Genomic DNA, 20,560 nt, shown 5'->3' with positions numbered 1-20,560 from the left:
AACATGATCGGTCTTTCCCTAGTGGTGACTTGAAGGGACTGTCATGCTTAATCCTTGCAGCCATGATCTGAAACAACTACACAGGCAAATAAAGCAAACATAATTAAATGTGAACACCTGCTAAACTAGAACATACCACATGAAGAACAGAGATCAAGATATTCTGGAATTTAACCACATTAATTTGGCATGCACAGCAGCAACTGGCAACAGTTTCACACACTTTGTAGGATTGTCTCCTGAACAAATGTGTAATTCAAACAGACCAGTGGTTTAACAAAATATGCACACACCCACACAAAAAGACTTGATTAGATATTTTATTTTCACACAACTACACTCAAAAGAAGTGTCTGAGTGAGCAAAACACACACAATATCCATAGGATTAATACAAGTGCCATTAAGAAAGTGCAAGACAGCCTTACTTACCTGTGGATACATTGCACATAACTGATGAACCCATAGTAACCAAAGTTACTACATAAATTATATGGATGTTAAGAAAAAATGCTGTACATATTGCACATAAATCTTGCAAATCACAGAAATATATGAGGTAACAGCTTTTCTAATACACAAAATAGAAAGGAGCAGCAGCAAGGCTAAAAAAAAAAAAAATGTTGCATAAAACTAGACACTTCTGAGAGGAGGGTAAAAATTATGGATACACATTTCAAAACTTTCCTGAGGAAACGAGTACCAAAAGTTGTTTCAAATTACTGAAATAATTTTGGGAATTAATTCTTTCAGAAGCTCTTGTATGGCAGGAAATTAATATTGCTATTCTATTTAAGGAGGGCTTTGACAATAGACCATTCTGATCTATTAAATAGTCATACTGTTCTATTAAATGTCCTGGTGCTTGAATGATTCTTCAAATACGTATTAGTACTGTATTAAGTTCACTTCACTGCTTTAGAAACAGTTCCATTAATAAATCTGCATTACTACGCTTATCATACACACCAAAATAAACTATAAAAGTACACAAAACACTGCTAAATACTTTTACCAATACTGATGTGCATTCAATGCAAATGATAGCTATGTAGAAACACATTTACCCATGCGGTCCATGACAATGCCCTAATCACAGGGATAGAGTAAATATAAGGTATACAAAAGGTCACTAGCTCAGTAAGACAAACTTAATACAGCTCTTTTCTTGAATATATAAACATTCTTACCTGCCCTCCTAAACCCTATAGATCCAAATATTTGTTGCAGACATCTACCTTTTGTGTAATTGTCTTTCTAGCATACATAATACACACCATTTTTCAGTTGTAAATGCCTCAAAAATATTTGTCAGCAACAAAGACATTTCATTTTATTGCAACTGTACATAAACAGCACCATGCTACCTGAAAAATAATTCTATAAACATCCATTCATGAGGTTAAAAGTACAATATTTCATGTATAAAACTAAAGTTTAGTCTGCCATGTTAAATTAGATTAAAGTTAGCAAGATACAATCTGAGTTTGATCAAACAAACAAAAAATATTTAAACTCTATGCTCCTGAACAGTCTGTATAGGTAGTGACCATATTTCCTCTTCGCTGTGTGACAGTTCTGCAATGCTGTTTTGCAGATCCTTGGAATTTGTTTTCAGTCCTCACTGTGTGCTTATGGTTATCGCCAAACCTACTAAAAGTAAACATTTTTTCAATATCTTCAAACATATTATCAAACATTCCACCTCCAAAAGAAAATTCCTGAAAATGCTGTTTGTGACGGTTTTGTGCCTCCTGGTGGGCCCTAAAGTGTTTTTCAAAGTGCCTTTTTTGTTGGGATTCTTGATTCTGTCCAAACATATCAAAATCTTTAAACAAATCGTCAAAATTAAAAGTGAATGGTTGATGAAAATGTGGTCCTTTTCCACCTTCTGTACTTGAAAAAGACTGGTGTCCAAACTGATCATACTCTTTTCTTCTTTTCTCATCAGAGAGTGTTTCATATGCTAAAAATAAACAGATAAATGTAAACATAAATATCAATTCAAGATATATTACTAAAATGTATGGAAATTAAGCATTTTGAGAGGCAGAAATAAACACCTTTTATTCCCATTAATACAAAGGAACAATTATACTGTACAAATAATCCTAACAGAAAAGGTGATTTACTATGAGCAATAGAAGTCAAAATTTTGACTGAATTCAAAATGGCAGCTGGAGTTTGTACAAAGATTGCAAACATTCATATAAACACCATTGCAAAAACAGTAAATTCATCTTATTCTACAGATATTATTCAACACAAGCAAACTTTAAAACTATGTTAACGGGTTACAAGTCAGCTGAAAATTTGTATTGATACATGATGCCTTGTTTCTAAACTGTTAACAAAAACGGTATATTCTTAAATAATCAATTCCATATGAAGAAATTCCATGGAACTTTGGTCATGTTGCCTGTGAAGAGAAGACTACATTTTGCCATTATTACAGTACAAATCATCCATTTTCTAAAGAGTTCGGCGTTCATCTGACATTACAGTTAAAGTTATAGATACTCCACACCAAGGAGAACTCATTCAAGGACAACACACCATCTTTTCTACAAATGTTGTGTATAAAGAAATATTCCAATATATCTTTCTAATGTGCCATGCTATGGGATCTTTACTCCCTTTGTTCGTCATCTACACCTTTACACTCCAATATATCTCATACATACATCAATGTATTTCGGGTTACCCAACACCAGGGGTTGGCGAGCGAAGCGAGTTTAATTCTATTTAGGATCACAATATGTCAGTAAATACAGTACAAATAAAATCCTGACTCACCATCCCTATTTTTTTCCTATGGCTGTAGAAACCTATCAATCTAATCTTTCAGACATTTAAAGAAATAACACTTAACTTATGGAAGCAAAGTAGCAAAGGGTTCTAAGATGTGCAAGGGGTACACTACCAGGAGTCTTTCACAATTTATAATGTTGAGGGAAATCTGAGCATTTACATTTTAATAGGAAACAGGTGGTCCAAATGAAAATAGTCGATGCAAAACAAAAGGCTATGGCTCCCTTTAAATTCAAACTGATAAGCAGATTTAGGAAACTGGAGTAATGGATGGATAGCTTCAATAATACATTAATCCTTTCCCAACACATTTTAGACCCAATTTTATTTAGTTTTTGCTCCACTTCAAAATGCAGCTTTTAAAATGGATTATTTGAGTTATTGATGTTTTTATATTGTATGAGCCATGATTTCTTGAGATTTTCAATTTCAAAGCCACACACCACAACAAATCATACCCCCACCCATCATTTAGCATACAGCTATTACCACTGTGTTGTGGCAAGACTGCATATACATGTCTTGCTACCATGTTCATTTTTACCCTTTCATTTTCCTGTACTAAAGTAAACACATTGTAAACTTACACTCAAATTATTTCTATTAAATCCTGATGTATTATTTATACAAAAATGAATTTTAATACAATGAGACTAAAATAATTTAAAAATTGTTAACTGAATTTTGGTAAAAACACTGCTAACGGGTACAATCATGCCAATAAATATTTTTAAAGGGGCAAATTTTCACTATGCCAAAACACTATGGCATTTGAACATGTGTTGTCATTTGAATGTTTTTTTTCTGATCTTGCCTGTACTCCATGGCATAGTGTTTTCAAATAGTGACATTTCATGTATGAATGCGTGTGTGCGCGCGCATCTGTGCAACAGAGGCGAAGACAAATTTGATCTCAATCAAATGGTTACTGGAATATAAAATCTTTTGCAAAGGTATAATGAAACAAGTGTGCTTTTATTCAGGAACTAGTCATTTAGCCCGTTACAATAACGGGCGCTAGAACAGTAGTGCATAAACATTAGTAGGAACAGTCTATATTAAATGGAAAGGGACTTTGACCTCATTCTTTTTGTTGGTCGTATTTTTCTTTTTCAGCCTTTCTTTTGTTGATGTTTACTTGCTGAGCTGACCGTTCTTTGTGGGCTGCCGCCGTGTATTGTGTGTCTTTAATTTTCTGTGACAGTAATACTGTCTTGTACGGCTCTATTCAATAAGGGCGCGCACAAAAAGGCGAGCTTCAAAAGGGCGACCTCAATTGAGTGCGGCGAATAAAGGAGTTCGTAGATAATTTAGTTCAAATGGCTCTGGAATATGTGAAGAGTAACAAAAGTGCAGATCTTTATTTACGTGCACCTTTATTCGCTGCACCCAATTGAGGTCGCCCTTTTGAGGCTCACCTTTTTGTGTGCGCCCTTATTGAAGGATACCGTCTTGTACGTCCGTAATATACCTTTAATTTTCTCTGGCGGTAATGCAGGTGTGCGCGTCGGTAATATGCCTTTAATCTCCTCTGACAGTAATACTGGCTTGTATGTGGCTGTAATATGCGTCACTGTATTGTGTACCTTTAATTTCCTCTCGCAGTAATACTGGGTTGTATTTCCGTAAAACGCCTCTAACTTTCTCCGACAGTAATATCGTGCGTCGCACCATGCCCCGCGCATGTGCACTTCACCAGAAGACACCCACACACGGACACCTGGATGCACATAGGGATTTTATATATACAGATGAAACTGAATAACAAAAAATTCAAGTGACAACAATACCCAGAAGGAATGATTCACCAGCTTGTGTATGTCTGCTTATATTCCTTGAACAATGTCTTTTACAGGTAGCAAAACTTTACACTGGCTGTTACAGACTGAAATCAAAAGCTTCTTCTTTATGGACGCATACACCATCAACATGACACTGCCAGATCTAAACACTGGCATGGTGAATTGCTTGCGTACTAAAGTGACTACAGCTGCAGGTGAAAGTCCCATTTTACTTTATGATGCCAAGCACAGTTGTATTGACTAGTGCAGTAGTCTATATTAGCCAGTGAATCGCAGTGAAGAAGCTGTCTGTTGTTACATTCCTGCCTTTGTCCAGTCTGATAGCGGTCACGGGACATCGTATCTTTGATTGCCGGTACAACAAACAGTTCTGAGCAGGTACCAGCCACAGCACCCACTGTGGTCATCGCTGCTCTCGTGAAAAGAATGGAGATAAATGCCATCAACTAAGAGAGGGAGAGGCAAGTTTTTTGTACAACGTGAACATCACTGAGAGAATAAAACCGAGAATCTTTGGTTTAAAGGCAGTGGGGTTCTTATCTCTGCACTATTCAAGAACACATATAAACTCCCTGTTGATTGACATTTGAGCTTGGGTTTTTAACTCAACAGCAACATGTAAATCAAATGCTTTTTTTCCCTCTTTGGTTATATTCTTGAATAAAACTGCACATGTTAATTTGATATTTGGATTAAAGTCTTCACACATTACACACCTCACATCATTATTAGTATAACATGGAAAAAGATTCTGCTTTAGGTATTCAGCATTCAGCATTTCTTGCCTCACATTTCTTTTCATGCTACACTTACCTAGGTCTTTGTAGACAAGGAACATGTATGAAATGCATGTATTCCAAATAACAATATACAATACTATTTACTCTATACAACTCCAGGCACCTCACACGCAGATAAGGAGCCTTGGCTTGAGCTGGGAGAAACTTTTGCCCTAATTGAGCTCTGTCAAGGTGGGGTCGGGGGGTTGGGACAGCAGGCTGCTTGTGCTGATTGACACAATTACAAAACAAAAGACGCTGATGGAGAGGTGTGAAGGGATTTAAGGTGGGCTGGGATTACAAGTTTTTTTGTAGAGAGACAGGAACGTTATTCAAACACTGCAAACAAACATTTGTCTCTTTTTCAAAAGTTTAAACTGTGCTCAATGACAAGACAGAGATGACAGTTCAAAATTAAAAGAATGCAAACATTCTTCCTCTTCAAAGGAGCAAAAAAATCAATAGGGCTGTTTGGCTTGTAAGTATGCGAAGCACCGCGGCACAAAGCTGTTGAAGGCGGCAGCTCACACCCCCTCCGTCAGGAGCAGAGAGAGAGTGAGAGTGAGAGAGAGAGAGACAGATAAAAAAAATCAATACGTGCCCTTTGAGCTTTTAAGTATGCGAAGCACTGTGCAGCATAGTTAAAAGCTGCACACAGAAGGTAGCAACGTGAAGATAATCTAAAAAATAAAAAAAAGGTCAAAACAAATAAAGTCATAAGTGCCTGTGGTAGGTTTAAAACATTTTTTTTTTTTTATTATTCATTGACTAATCTAATGAATAACTTGTAGCATCTACAGAGTCATCTGTTACTTTACATGCAAGGCTGATGGGATTAACTGCATATTATGGGATGTAGATGGAGGAATTAAACAAACACATGTAACAAGCCATCCTGTGGTTCAGAGTCCTTTTAACAGAATAAAGCGGCAGAACATATAACAAACTTGTTATTCAACAATTAATAATTTTGGATTAGTCCATTAAAAAATCTAACAAATACCAAAAACATTATTTCATGGATTAAACATTAAAAAAATATCAGATTATCAACAGTGTATTGTGTAATAAAGTGCGAAATGAAATGCAAACTCAAAATCTTTCAAATTCAAAATAATTCCAGTTAACAAACGTTTGATGGCAAAAGTAGTGCTCTTTGAATCGGATATTACAGATCATATTTGCTTAGTGGTATAACAGGTGCAAAAATGCAAGTTTGTTTTGAATCAAAATGCAAGTTTGTTTGAATCAGATTTCAAAAACACACAAATATATAATCTGTTTAACAATCCACCATTAGTGCAAAGATCAGTATAAGTAACACCTGAACACAATTAACCAATTCAAGTAAAACTTCAGATTAAGTAACAAAAATTTGGGAAAAAACTATCAAAGTGAGAATAAACATGCATTTCTTTTAGATTTTTAGCAGGCCAAGAAAAATACAGGAGCGGCATATGCACAGGATTGTGAAAATGGTTACAGTCAACCCACAGATCACCTCCAAAGACCTGCAAGAAAATCTTGCTGCAGATGGTGTATCTGTACATTGTTCTACAATTCAGCACAATTTGCACAAAGAACATCTATATGGCAGGGTGATGAGAAAGAAGCCCTTTCTGCACTCACGCCACAAACAGAGTCACTTGTTGTATGCAAATGCTCATTTAGACAAGCCAGATTCAAGTGCTTTGGACTGATGAGACAAAAATTGAGTTATTTGGTCATAACAAAAAGCGCTTTGCATGGTGGAAGAAGAACACCGCATTCCAAGAAAAACACCTGCTACCTACTGTCAAATTTGGTGGAGGTTCCATCATACTGTGGGGCTGTGTGGCTAGTTCAGGGACTGGGGCCCTTGTTAAAGTCGAGGGTCGGGTGAATTCAACCCAATATCAACAAATTCTTCAGGTTAATGTTCAAGCATCAGTCACAAAGTTGAAGTTACAAAGGGGTTGGATATTCCAACAGGACAATGTCCCATAACACAGTTTGAAATCTACAAAGGTCTTCATGCAGAGGGAGAAGTACAATGTTCTGGTATGGCCGTCACAGTCCCCTGACTTGAATATCATTGAAAATCTATGGGATGATTTGAAGCAGGCTGTCCATGCTCGGCAGCCATCAATTTTAACTTAAACTGGAGAGATTTTTGTATGGAAGAATGGTCAAAAATACCTCCATCCAGAATCCAGACACTCAAAGGCTATAGGAGGCGTCTAGAGGCTGTTATATTTGCAAAAGGAGGCTCAGCTATGTATTGATGTAATATCTCTGTTGGGGGTGCCTAAATTTACGAACATGTCTAATTTTGTTATGATGCATATTGCATATTTTCTGTTAATCAAATAAACAATGTCACTGCAGAAATACTACTGTTTCCATAAGGCATGTCATATATTAAAAGGAAGTTGCTAATTTGAAAGCTCAGCCAATGATAAAGAAAAATCCAAAGAATTAAGAGAGATTCCCAAACTTTTTCATATGACTGTACTACTGCTCTCTTTGTTTTATTTACCCTACTTTTTAAGATTCACAGAGAGCACTCAGATTTCTCTTCTTTCCTTAACTCACAGGAGAAGGCTTACGTATGTTCCCAATAGCTGAAACACAATTTGGGGACACTAAATAGTATAATGCATACATGCGATCCAGGGGTGTTCTAGACCTGTCTAACATCTCCGGTTTGTCATGCCATTAAATAATTGGAAAAAGGATTAAATGACGCTGAACTTGCCACAAGTGAAAGCCCACATACAGGCAGTAACACTGCCAGGAGGCACCAAGCTCATGACACTTTGGAAATTTGAAAACATCCTGAAAGATTGTCATGGAGCTGTGTAATTTGTCATCCTTTGCAAATACTAGTAAATATAATCAGACAACCTCAGGGACACAAGACTCAAACATTAACTTCAAATCATCTAACATGTGTCCGGGTGTCTTTTTTAAACATTAGAAAAATTAAAACTCAAAAACCACATTTCTTAAAAAAAAAAAAACAACAAAAAAAACAAAAAACGCTGTAACACCATTCAGCAAGTGCCATTAAAAGATACAGCAGATTCCATCACTTAAAGCTTAGCTCTTTGCTTTTTATGAAAAAAATAAATCTATAAATTTCCAATCAGCTATGGGCCTTTAGAAAAAATAAAAATAAAAAATAAATTTTTTGTAGGATTTCAATGATGCAAATGTTTAGGTTGAGCTTTGTTGCCAATTGCGGAGTACATTACAAGCTTGCCTGAAACATTCAAATAACAAAAAAGTATTTTATAACCAGTATCAGACCTCAGTGCACAGCCAGGCCACAGTACCACTGATGCGTGCAAGCACACGCACGCACGCACACCACACCACACACACACACACACCGCACCTCTCTAACTACATATTAACAAAATCCTACACATACCTGTCCAACTAACAAATTCCTAACACAAGAAATTGTATAAGGTGAAATAAAGAACAAAACAAAACAGGAAAAACAAATATGCTAAGGTGCCAGAGGCAGATGTTCTATTCAGTCACACTAACATACATTTTAAAAATGTGGTTGAGGAAACACTAAAAAATTTGTTAGATTTCAAAATATATTTCACATACCTTCTGCAATTTCCCGGAACTTGGCTTCTGCATCAGGACTCTTATTTTTGTCAGGGTGATACTTCATTGCAAGTTTATGAAAGGCCTTCTTAATCTGACGCTCAGATGCATTTTTTGGTACACCCAGAATTTCATAATAGTCCTTCTTTGCCAATATCAACTCCGAAATCAATAAAACACATACTGCAAACATGAACACAGACTGTGCAGTTGCCATAATTATTGACTCTGAAAACAAAAAAGTGCATTTTCATAATTATAAAACAAAACACAAATAGGTACACACAACTTAAAAAACAAAACAAAAACTTTAATTTCCATAATATGACCAATCTGAATCCAAGCATCTTTGAATTTGCATGCGAGTTACACACCAACTATAGCCATAGCAACTTCCACGATCAGTCCAAGGCAAACTACTTCAAAGTTAACCCTTTATAATATCCACTAGAAATTCACTGTAATTTTTAAAAAACAATTACATAAAATTTGAAAACACAAACCGTGCAAGATTAGTGCTGAAGAATCACCTTAATCTGTTCGTTTCATAAGAACGGTAGTATTCTGCGCTCTCTTTTAGGCTGGAGACATTCAATGATAAAACAAACTAAATAACCCTCACCTGTATTGGGTTTGACAATATAAACTGACAAAATCGGTGATAAAAAAAGAAAGGTCAAAATAATAGGTGCTCAACAGTAGGTAATAAAATAACATCGTTTAGACTCCCCCAAATGTCACTTTGACATTTAATTAAAATATTACTACAATTAGGAAATTACCATACCACACTGTTTGTGGATATACAAAAAACTTCAGAACTTGAAAAACACAATTACGTCATATCATACGTATTTTTTTTCAAATCAGCTGAAAAAAATCGACACCTATATTACACGTGAATTTACAAAGCATACCAAACATCACAATATTTTATCCGTCAAAATGAATTAACCTGTAACATTTAATGTTAGTCGCAACCGACAAACATTAAATTTACTAAAATGTGCACAATTTGGACACTAAATATTCAACTCTCATTAACTTCCGGCTTTAACCAGAGATCTTGTGTTGCGGTATCTGCTTTATGGAATGCAGATACGTAGTAGTAAATTCGATGCACTTTCTGCACGTCATGAGATGTATAGTGATCCCAAGAAATGTCAACTGCGAGACGAGCCCTAATCAGAATAAAAATAACGGGGTACCTTTGGCAGCAATCAGAAAGCGGGCTAAACATACACAATGTGGTGAAATTCATAATTAGAACTATAATTAAAAATAATTCACTCACGTAATGTTTAATATTTAAAAAACATCAACTCGCCATTCTATATTTTAAAATAACTAGGATGGGCATTTGAGAAGAGGAAACCCAAATAAGGCTCGCATCACGTATTTGAACATGAATTAAAAACATAACACACTATTTAAATCCAGTGGATAAACCCAACATACAATAAAAATTGAAGCTTTATATTACGCACAAGGATAACTGAATAATTTTATTCAATTTCAGTTTTCAACAAAACTGCTTCTTACTTCAGAAATAAAAGGTTCGGAAAGCAACCATCGACACTATAAAGCAAGATGCGTACTGACAAAACAAAAACCACTTCTCATTATTTAATTAATGACAAAATAAAACCAAAAGCACACTAACCTGACCAGCACCACTACCGCCTCGGCTACCGAGTTTTCAGTGACGCAGCACTCCCACTGACATTCAACTTTGAGACAAAACATTCCAGAACCGAAACAACACGAAGCGTTACCTCATTGGCTCACTTTCTAACCACGTGATCAAAAAAGCTGGTGCACGTGGAACGCTCCACTTTCAGAGGCGCCAATACTATGTGACGCGAAACCCGGAAGTAATAATTATACGTACAGGAAGCTGGAGAGGGGAAAGTGTTGTCTATTTGATTAGGTCTATAATGTATTACTTATTTTGCAGGGTTATCAAAAATGCCTCGATATTGTGCTGCTGATTGTTGTCAGAATCGCGGAGGTGTTTCTTCGAAAGATAATAGAAAAATTAGTTTCTATCCGTAAGTTTTAATTTGATATTTTAGACTGAACAACGTGCACTAACAGGATAATATCGTGGTGCACCTTAAATATAAGTAGTGTCATCTTCCATTTCTTTTACGTTTGTACTTACTGTAGACCCATTTTCTTTTAAATGATACAATAGATTACTAAATCACTACTATATTAAGCTTTTGCTTTTGTAAACGTATTTATATAACGTGATATGTTGAATACATCCTTAAAAGTTGTTTTTAATTCTTGAGTTATATGTATTAAAATTTTGTGTTACTCAGGAGATTCGGTTAATAAAATCAATACAGTGAGCATGTGTTTTATGTCGATAACTGTATGATTCATTCTTTGCAGTAGAGCTAATGTATTATTTAATTTCTCTAATGACTTGTGTGTGTGTTTGAGTTTTTGTGTGTATATATATATATATATATATATATATATCCTGATAGTTTAATGGGATTTTTTTTCTATCAAGTGTAGTAGATTCTTAATTTTAATGGCCATTGCATCCCAGTATATTTTTTTTCCATTGACCTGATTACAGGAAAATATATGAAATGTAGTCATTGTTAACAGTTAAAAATAATAATTTTAAGCAATATGCAATGAACCATACTTACATTCACGATTATTTTTTTATTTTTAATAGAGCAGTGCCCCAATTCAGCTGTCAGGAATGTATAATACTTGTATTTATTAAATAATTATTTTTGCCGTGCCATCTATCTACTGTATAGTAAAATGCTACAGTGTGTGTCTGGGCCCTCCAAGAAATTTGATTGGTCAGTTTAGCTTTGGTTATTCAGTCATTGCGCTTGTGCTTGGGCCAGTGAGTCTGAAACAATCCAGGATACAGAGAAAATCCTTAGAATGAATGCTGGCACATGTATTGCAAGACATATCAAATATTTTTAAATTTATTCTATTACCTGCCTTCAATGGGTTGCTGTTTTCTTGTATTGCGTATTAGCCTTATTTGTTGTAAAATATTTCTTTGGTTTACTTTTTTTAAATAGTATTTCAGTACAGAAAGGAATTATGTCCCAATGTACAGAGTTATAGCATTGTTGTTTATGTGGTGTTTTTAAACATCTGGAGCACAATCAAGTTAAGTTGACTAGTTAAACACTGAGTCAGAACCTTTTGAGGTTTAAAATGTCCAAGTTACTGTGCAGACATGGTTGCTGGACAGAGTTGGGTCTTTTCACACAATACAGCTACTTCTATACTAGGAGAAACACTCAGGCAACCAATAATCATGCAACCAAAAATCAAACAAAGCTGCTAGACCCTGTTTGTTGGCCATTGTTACAGAAGGAGAGCTTTTGGAGGAAAAAAAAATCTTACTTTTGTGAAATTTATTATACTAGCCAACCCGCGGCGTATGCGCCGCATAATTATGTATTGATGGGTGAACACTTCCTGAAAGACACAGTTGTCCAAATGGGGTGGGTTTGAGGATACGGCTGTAGGTGAATGAAAAGATGGAACTCTGGAGAGGGCAACATACAATTGTCCGTGACTCAAAACTGGAGGACTGCCGTCAGAGCGAGGGACGGGGCTGGACGGTGCTCGGGCGAGGAGGGCGGAACGGGGGGAGAGGGGAAGGATGCCCATTCCGGCCCCCCCACCATTCTAGTCTGCTGATTTCTTAGTTATCTCTTAGTCATTGTTCAGTACACACTGCCTGCTCATGTGCCCGCCCCCAACTCCTCACCTGAGTCACTTTCGTCTGTGTACAGTTCACATGCACCTGTGAGTCACGTTGACTGTTCATTTTCCAAACACCGCCTCAGTCGCTTTCGTCTCTGCTACAGTCCACATGCACCTCTGAGCCACATTGACTTATCATTGTTCTTTGCGGTTCCGGCTGCTTTTCTATATATAATCCACCAAGTCACCCGACCATGGTAGTAGCGATGGGGGTGTGTGTACAAAGGTCAGGGACTTAATCAGTGCGAGCGTATGACCCGCATTTACTGGGAATACCTCGTTCGTGGGGAACAATTGCAAGCCCCGGTCTCCATCACGAATGGGGTTCAACGGCTTACCCATGCCTCTCGGCGCCAGGTAGACACACGTTGATCCATTCAGTGTAGCGCGCGTGCAGCACCGGACATCTAAGGGCATCACAGACCTGTTATTGCTCAATCTCACGTGGCTGAAAGCCACTTGTCCCTCTAAGAAGTTGGACGCCGACCGCTCTTTTGTCGCGTAACTATTTAGCAGGAGGGAGTCGCGTTCGTTATCGGAATTAACCAGACAAATCGCTCCACCAACTAAGAACAGCCATGCACCACCACCAACAGAATCGAGAAAGAGCTATCAATCTGTCAATCCTCTCTGTGTCTGGGCCAGGTGAGGTTTCCCATGTTGAGTCAAATTAAGCGAAAGGCTCCACACCTGGTGGTGCCCTTCTGTCAATTCCTTTAAGTTTCAGCTTTGCAACCATACTCCCCACGGAACCCAAAGAGTTTGGATACCCGGTTGGCTGCCCGGCAGGTCATGGGAATAACGCTGCCGGATCGCCATATGGCATCATTTATAGTCGGAACTACGACGGTATGTGATCGTCTTCGAACCTCTGACTTTTGTTCTTGATTAATGAAAACATTCTTGGCAAATGCTTTTGCTCTCGCTTGAATTGTTAGTGGGTGGGGCTCTGTGAGTTTGCGGGCGTGGCTCTGTCGTGCGTGTGCCATGGTCGGCTGCTTAGTAATTGTTGGTGGGCGGGGCTCTGTCTTGCGTGCGTCTTGCATGCCATGGACTTAGTGAATTCTTAGAGTTGGTGAGTGTGGCTCTGTGAGTCGTATCCCATGGTCTTAGAGTTGGTGGGCGGGGTGCTGGTAACAGTCAGGCGGGCGGGCGGGCAGGCGTTCTTGTCCCATGCTCTTATAGTTGGTGGGCGGGTCTCTGTGAGTTGGCGGGCGTGGCTATGTCGTGCGTATCCCATGGTTGTCTTGCATGCCCTGTCGGCTGCTTAGTGAATTATATATATAGATAGATGTATTATAGCCTAACATTAACTGCAGCACTGCTGATGATCTTTTGCATTTTGACACAGTGTAATATTTTTGGATGACAATGTTGCACAACACTCGTCATTTTTTGACATCAGTCAGAAAGGTTAAGTAAAAATGATTATGCAACTTGTTTCTTGTTTCTAAGTCCATATCTCCCATTGTATCTTCCACAACTGCTAGAATTTATGAAAAGGGCACATAGAGTTGTAAACTTTTCCATAACAAGGTAGCATGTTTTTGGCACATTGTACACATGCATTTGACTACCTTTTGATTTTTTTTCTTTCTTTTGGCCATAAACAGAAAATGTTCCAAATAATATTTGTGCACTGGCTGCTTGTAAAGCAGAAACTTTGAGCCTGGTGAGTTCATGAGCATACACCACTCAGCCATGAATGTTTTATTTTTTATTTAATTGGGGTGACAAATTCCACTATATTCAGATATGTGATATTACACAGAGGCTTCTCTGCATGAAGTTCTCTTTCTTTCGTGTTTATGTACTATTTAGTGTAGCACAATTCAGCACAAAGAGCAAGTAAAGGTGTTTGACCCACAGTTTCACTTTTCAAATTTTTTAACCTGCATTTTCTATTCTAGGGTTGCAGAGAGCTGGAATCATATTATATACAAACAGGAATCAAGTTTGGTTGCATCTCCAGCATATCGTAGGTCTCACACATGTCAATTGCTCATACCAATTTAGGGTCACTAAATTTCACTTTTGAAGATGAAGAGAAACTGAAGTCCCCAAGGAAATCCCACACACAAACATAGGGCTAGGATGTCTTCATAAGTCCCACAGTGATACTAGGCATCGTGCCACATTGATTTGCACTTCGGTTTAATCCACAGAATCAAAATCTCCTCCTTTTAGTCACCTCTGCGAAGTCCTGCATGCTGTAGAAGCAATATGCTAGTTGTTCAGCTACAACTTGTAATGTTTCAAAGGATGAAACTAAGACTTCCTTCCATTGCAGTGACTGAACAGCTGTTTCAACCAAAACCAGTGTATTTACCAGTTATTGCAGAATTTCATTTTCCCAGTAAAATATTTTGCATATTTTCTAATCTTAATAATATTGTACAGGTGTGGGCAAAAGTAGGTTTATAGTTGTTTGTCTGGAAAAAGACATAAAGGCTGTGGTTAATACAATGTGCTTATTAACTTTATTAACTCAAAAGACTGTCACAATGGCACAGTGTCATTGGTTAAATTACAGCCATCATTATCTAAAACATAAATTATAAGAGGATATGAAATAATAACAATAAGAGGAAGAAACAGACAAATAAGAAAAATTAATAATACAATAATTAATGAATACTAGTAATACACAAGTAAACCTACTTTTGCCCACCCCTGTATACTCTTAAATGTGTTTGCAGAAGTTAAATAGCAGAACATTTTATACTTAATCCTTCATTATAACAAAGTATATTGCTCTAGCCATTGTCTTTTTGTTATTAATTTGTAAGATTTTTTTTATACTTAATGAAAAGAAATTTTATTAACATGCTGATGTCATGCATAACAGCATACCAGGATTATTTTTCAATGTAGATATAAAGTAAAAGTACACTGTAGCATACTTTAAGGCCTTAGAAAACAGAGGCTGGATATATAACTTAAACTTTTCTCCTATTTTCTCTTATCTTTTATAGTGATTAGCCATTATTAAGATTTGCCGTTTACCCAAGTGCAAATAAAAAGTGGTCTTAGTATGTGAATAAGAGCAACTTACCAGAAAGTTGTGGACATACAAGAAGAAATTATTTTATTAAGATTGCTGGAGTACTGATGAGAATTGCTAGTATGTTAAATGGCAAACAAGGGCTTTATTCCACAGAATTTTCTAAATTTTCCAATAAATGGCAGTTTGGTTAAATTGTAAATTATGTATGCTAGTAAACTGCAGCAAATCATCACATTTGATTTATAGAATGTTTTAAATTTCTGTTTTTATAGATGTATTTTGTATTTATGATATTTGAAATAGTTTGTTCCCTTTTAATTTGTTCCCTTTTAAACCAAGTACTTCTGTATAACAATTTATTGTTTGAAGTTTTACTAGCTATTCATTTTATTCTGCAAGTTTAGTATATACTGTATATACTGTTCTTCTAAAGAAATACATCTTTGCTCTCTGTGTTTTTTTTTCTTTTATATTAAGCCTGTGGTGTTTTAATCAGTACTTACTGATTTTGTTCACTTTTATGAAAAATAACTGATAGGATGGCTATACCTGTGCAAACAAAATGTTTCCATGGAATAATGCGTTTTTCAGGCTGTGGCAGATGCCCTCACAGAAGGTGGTGGAGGCTTTAAGTTTTGTTTGGAAGAGCTTATTTACAACTATTTGAAACAAGACTTATATTTATTTAGAATTCTTTGTTAGAAGTTAGAACATTGCTTTATTTCTTATTTTAATAGTCTATGAAATATTCTTTTTTTAATCAAATTCAGGTTATTTCTGCAGAAAACATCAGTTATGGCAATAAATATGCAGTATGTATGTGCATTTTACAATGTGCATTGTCAGATTTTCATGAATGTTAATATAATATAAGGCATATATTCATTTTTCAGTCTTTTTTTTTCTTAATCATAATGTTCATTCTTGCTGTCATTGTGTGATATTTATTCTATTAATTTGTTAGTATCCTTTTGACTAGGAAGGTTTTTAGTATATTTTATCATAAAAATATATACAAAGCAGTAGATCAATTTTCCTGATCCAATTTATCCACTACAGATCTGCATGGAGAAAGAGTATAGCCTAACTGAGTCTGGCACAAAGAAGAAAGGATATGGCACTTGTCTAGATAGTTCTCAATCACAGAGCATACTCAGTAACTTATTTTTTGTTATGCTTTGTATTTTAAGAAAATGCACACCTTTCACACCAAAGATGCCCCTTTTGAGAAAGTTCTATACTATGCCACAGTGTCTCTTTTAAAACTGTTGAATCCATATGTCGTGATAAGTGCTTATGTGTAAATATTGTAATCATTATTGAATATATGCAAGTCAAAGAATTTTTTAACAATTATTTTTTTATATATATATATCAAGGTTTCCACTTCAGGATAAAGAACGCTTAAAGAATTGGGTAATGAACATGAAACGAGAAAACTGGGTGCCAAGTAAACATCAGTATTTGTGTAGCGATCATTTTACAGCAGACAGTTTTGACATCCGCTGGGGTATACGTTATCTCAAACATACTGCTGTTCCTACAATATTCACCTTCTCTCATGACCATCATGAAACTCAAGCAATGCAGGTAATCACATACAGTTTCTAAAAAATATAATTAAACTTTTTTATACCATAATTAATACATGATTACAGGTTACATTGTTATTGAGAAAATCATAGTGTTTATGTTTCCAAGTTTTTTTGTCTTTTCTGGCACCAAATTCAGAGCTGAGTATGATCAACAGATTTGAAAACAATGAAGTTATCTTAGGTATACTTCGAGTATTAATATGCATTCATTATCCAACAAGTATTATATTAGAGTCTGTACTATAGTATCTTTCATAGATTTTAGGATAATGAAACAGATTATTTCTCTATGCTGAAAAATCAGATTTGAAAGTGCTAAATTTGAGAAAAAAAATATACAGAATGTTAATATATTTTGAATGTTCCTGCTTATACATCTTCCCATTTTCAGATGAGCATTAATAGAACAACAATTTAAACAAAAATTAACAAAGCGCTTATCATGCAGTTGCACAGCCCTTGTACATGATATGTTGTTTTGAGATGCTCCACTGCAGTCACTTTTAATTATTGTTTGTTTCTGACTTAAGTTACCTGTTCAGCAAGTTAAAATGCGCCATTATTTCAGTTTAACTCAAGAGTGTAACTTGGCTACTGTAAGACTACTGGTTTGTTACCTTGATGAACTACTTTGCTTCTTTGACAATGTTTTTATGCACTTCTGAAGTCATGACACGGTAATAAACGGTTGATGAGTAAGTTTCACAGGCAGCCATGCTTGTTCAAGCCACAACAATACAGAGCCTCATGTCTCTTTACTGTGAGTTGGAGCAAGTGGTTGAGAAATACGTTGTTGGACTAAAATAATTAGAATCTTTAGTAGCCCCATTTTCAGTTGTTGCTTAATTGTGGTTTATTGTTTTAAAAGCACACCATGTCAAAATAACAGCCAGGGAGAATATGTATCATGCTCCATCTAGATTAAAAAAAACTGCATGTTGGACAAGGTAACTAAAAAGAGCATTGTTCAAATTGAAAAGGCTTTCAAAATTCCTCATTTTAAGCCCATTAAAATATCAAAACAAGAAAAGGGATAAATGATCATTATGTTGTGTTGTCATTTTCGAGAGAGAACCAATTGCCATTTTTCTTGCTGTAAAGAATGGTTAAAAGGTTTACTTTACAATAATCATAAGTCATTTACCTTTAAGCTGACATTCATAACAAGCATAAAAGTGACAAGTGACCTAAAGATTAATATATAAAAATTGTGGTCAAATATCTTAGATTTTTAGGTAAAGTGGAGTTTGTATGAGGATTAGAAATACTCATTAATTCCTTTCTATTTAGATTACATATTGACAACTCCTCTGTTGTCAATACAGAATATCCTATAATTCTTGCAATATGGTTTTTGTAACACATTTTGCTATTTTATTTATTTGATTTTGGCTGGAACAATGATTGCTGGTGTCAGAATTAAATTAACTTTCATTGTGCAAAAGTGTTTTATTAAGTATTATACTGGGTTGTCACAACGGCTTACTTTATCATTTAATCTTGTAAACTTAATTCACAGGAAGAATGGTCAAATCGTCATGCAAGAAAGAAAAAGTCATTCCGCAAAGGCAAGAAAATGGATCATAAAGAGGCAGATATGTATGTCAAACATTCTCCACCCCTGAAGAAAAAATCAGTACTTCTAAAATTGGAAGATAGAAGAGAAGTAACAGCGAGTTTAGAATGTATAGTAAATGAAAAAACACTTGTAGAGGGTGAAGAAAATACAATAGAAAATATGACCCTTGAAAAATTATTTAAACAACAAGAAATGTTTCTTCAGATGCAGGACCCATGCATTTCAGAGTTTGTGACAGAAGAACCAAGTAACCAGCTGAAATCTGTTTCACTGGAATTCAGCTCTGAATCAGATTCTGCTAAAGAGCATGATTTATTAAATGTGACAGCTCAGTTTATTTGTGAAAATTCTGAAAAAAATAGCACTCAGGCTAAACAGGAGAATTTGGTTAGAGATAATAATTCATTTATTATTATTCCTGTACATGAGGAACAGGACTTAAAAAAAACAGTTGTGGACATGGAAACAAAAATATACAGTTATGCAAGTTACATCTTGCATTCTGAGCATTCATATTGCAGACAGGACACTGATCGGGATCATCTTTGGAATAAAATTGCCAGTCTTCATGCAAAGATAACACAGCTGGAAAAAAAAGAAGAAGTGACATTAGCCAAGCTAAATTCTCTTGCTAGTCTTATAAATAATTTAAAACAAGAGAACATTGTTTCTGAGGAGAAGTTGAAGGCTTTAGAAAACTATTTTACAACGCTTGAATTTGCAGTGGTATAATGTTTTGTATTTATAATTTCTTATGGTGTAAAACAAATCACATCTTAATTTATACAAATATTTTGTTGTATTTGTCTCATAATTGTGCCCATGTGTTTAGTGTGTCTTAATCAAGGAAGAAAAGAAAACTTCTGGTTAAAAACTCCACTGCCATCTCTTCTAAACACATCAATGTTTCCACAGGTATGTCATCTGGACCAACAGCCTTCCCATTCTACGTCCTCTTAATAGCTACCCTTACTCCTTGCTAATCTGTTGCACTTCCTCCATTATCCAACCTTCTCTCTCTCTCTCTCGCTTCATTCATCAACCTCTCAATGTACTCTTTCCATCTGCTCAACACACTCTTCTGGCTTGTGTGTACATTTCCATCATTATCCTTAATCCCCCATAGCTGGGTGATAGTATTAAACCAAACCAAACCGTAAAAATTTGAACAGGTTCTTCATACAGCATTGTATTGATGTCTTGTATATCCGATCTCTGTATAACTTTCCAAATGGTACAGCAAAATGTTTTCTCTAACATATTTCAGTTTTTACTGATATTCAGTGAAGTGGGTGTATAAGTGAGTTATTTGTAGAATTTGATTATATATTTCTTAAAATGGGTTTTGAGAGGTGAAGATGTTCATACTTCATGAAAGCAAATATTTTAATGTATTTTTTTTTCAATTTCTATAATTAACCTTTACAAAGTACATTTCCACATAACAGCATGAACAGCTTTTACGTTATTTAAATCGGTAGTATAGTTAATACACAATACTGTGTAACACCTAAATTCAATATGCTTTTATACAATTTACAGTTTTTCTGATACAAATTAACATCTTAAAGCATACAGATGATGACGGAGAGAACAAAGTAAGACTTCAGAATACATTAC

At 35.6% G+C, this 20,560-nt stretch overlaps 2 protein-coding genes across 2 annotated transcripts; one reads left to right on the top strand and one right to left on the bottom strand.

Annotated features, from left to right (window-relative positions):
• Positions 1 to 304: 304 nt before the first annotated feature.
• dnajb9a (DnaJ heat shock protein family (Hsp40) member B9a) lies at positions 305 to 10,763 on the bottom strand. The gene is made up of 3 exons (XM_028811118.2): positions 10,661 to 10,763; positions 8,998 to 9,225; positions 305 to 1,965 (listed from the first exon to the last, which is right to left on the bottom strand). The coding sequence occupies exons 2-3, from the start codon at positions 9,212 to 9,214 to the stop codon at positions 1,517 to 1,519; spliced, it is 666 nt and encodes a 221-aa protein (XP_028666951.1). The 5' UTR covers positions 9,215 to 9,225; positions 10,661 to 10,763; the 3' UTR covers positions 305 to 1,516.
• A 111-nt stretch (positions 10,764 to 10,874) lies between these two features.
• LOC114658953 (THAP domain-containing protein 5-like) lies at positions 10,875 to 19,732 on the top strand. The gene is made up of 3 exons (XM_028811107.2): positions 10,875 to 11,048; positions 17,146 to 17,356; positions 18,881 to 19,732. The coding sequence occupies exons 1-3, from the start codon at positions 10,966 to 10,968 to the stop codon at positions 19,670 to 19,672; spliced, it is 1,086 nt and encodes a 361-aa protein (XP_028666940.1). The 5' UTR covers positions 10,875 to 10,965; the 3' UTR covers positions 19,673 to 19,732.
• Positions 19,733 to 20,560: the final 828 nt, after the last annotated feature.

Source organism: Erpetoichthys calabaricus, chromosome 1 (assembly GCF_900747795.2).
Source record: "Erpetoichthys calabaricus chromosome 1, fErpCal1.3, whole genome shotgun sequence".
Taxonomy (NCBI): domain Eukaryota; kingdom Metazoa; phylum Chordata; class Cladistia; order Polypteriformes; family Polypteridae; genus Erpetoichthys; species Erpetoichthys calabaricus.
This window is presented reverse-complemented; position numbering and strand designations above follow the sequence as displayed.

Bases quoted from the DNA above. Each gene is read 5' to 3' on its own strand.
- dnajb9a (XM_028811118.2), bottom strand. From the start codon at position 9,214: ATGGCAACTGCACAGTCTGTGTTCATGTTTGCAGTATGTGTTTTATTG. The intron at 1,966-8,997 runs GTATGTGAAATA...GTTTATTTTTAG, and splicing joins GTTCCGGGAAATTGCAGAAG to CATATGAAACACTCTCTGAT.
- LOC114658953 (XM_028811107.2), top strand. From the start codon at position 10,966: ATGCCTCGATATTGTGCTGCTGATTGTTGTCAGAATCGCGGAGGTGTT. The intron at 11,049-17,145 runs GTAAGTTTTAAT...ATATATATCAAG, and splicing joins AGAAAAATTAGTTTCTATCC to GTTTCCACTTCAGGATAAAG. The intron at 17,357-18,880 runs GTAATCACATAC...CTTAATTCACAG, and splicing joins ATGAAACTCAAGCAATGCAG to GAAGAATGGTCAAATCGTCA.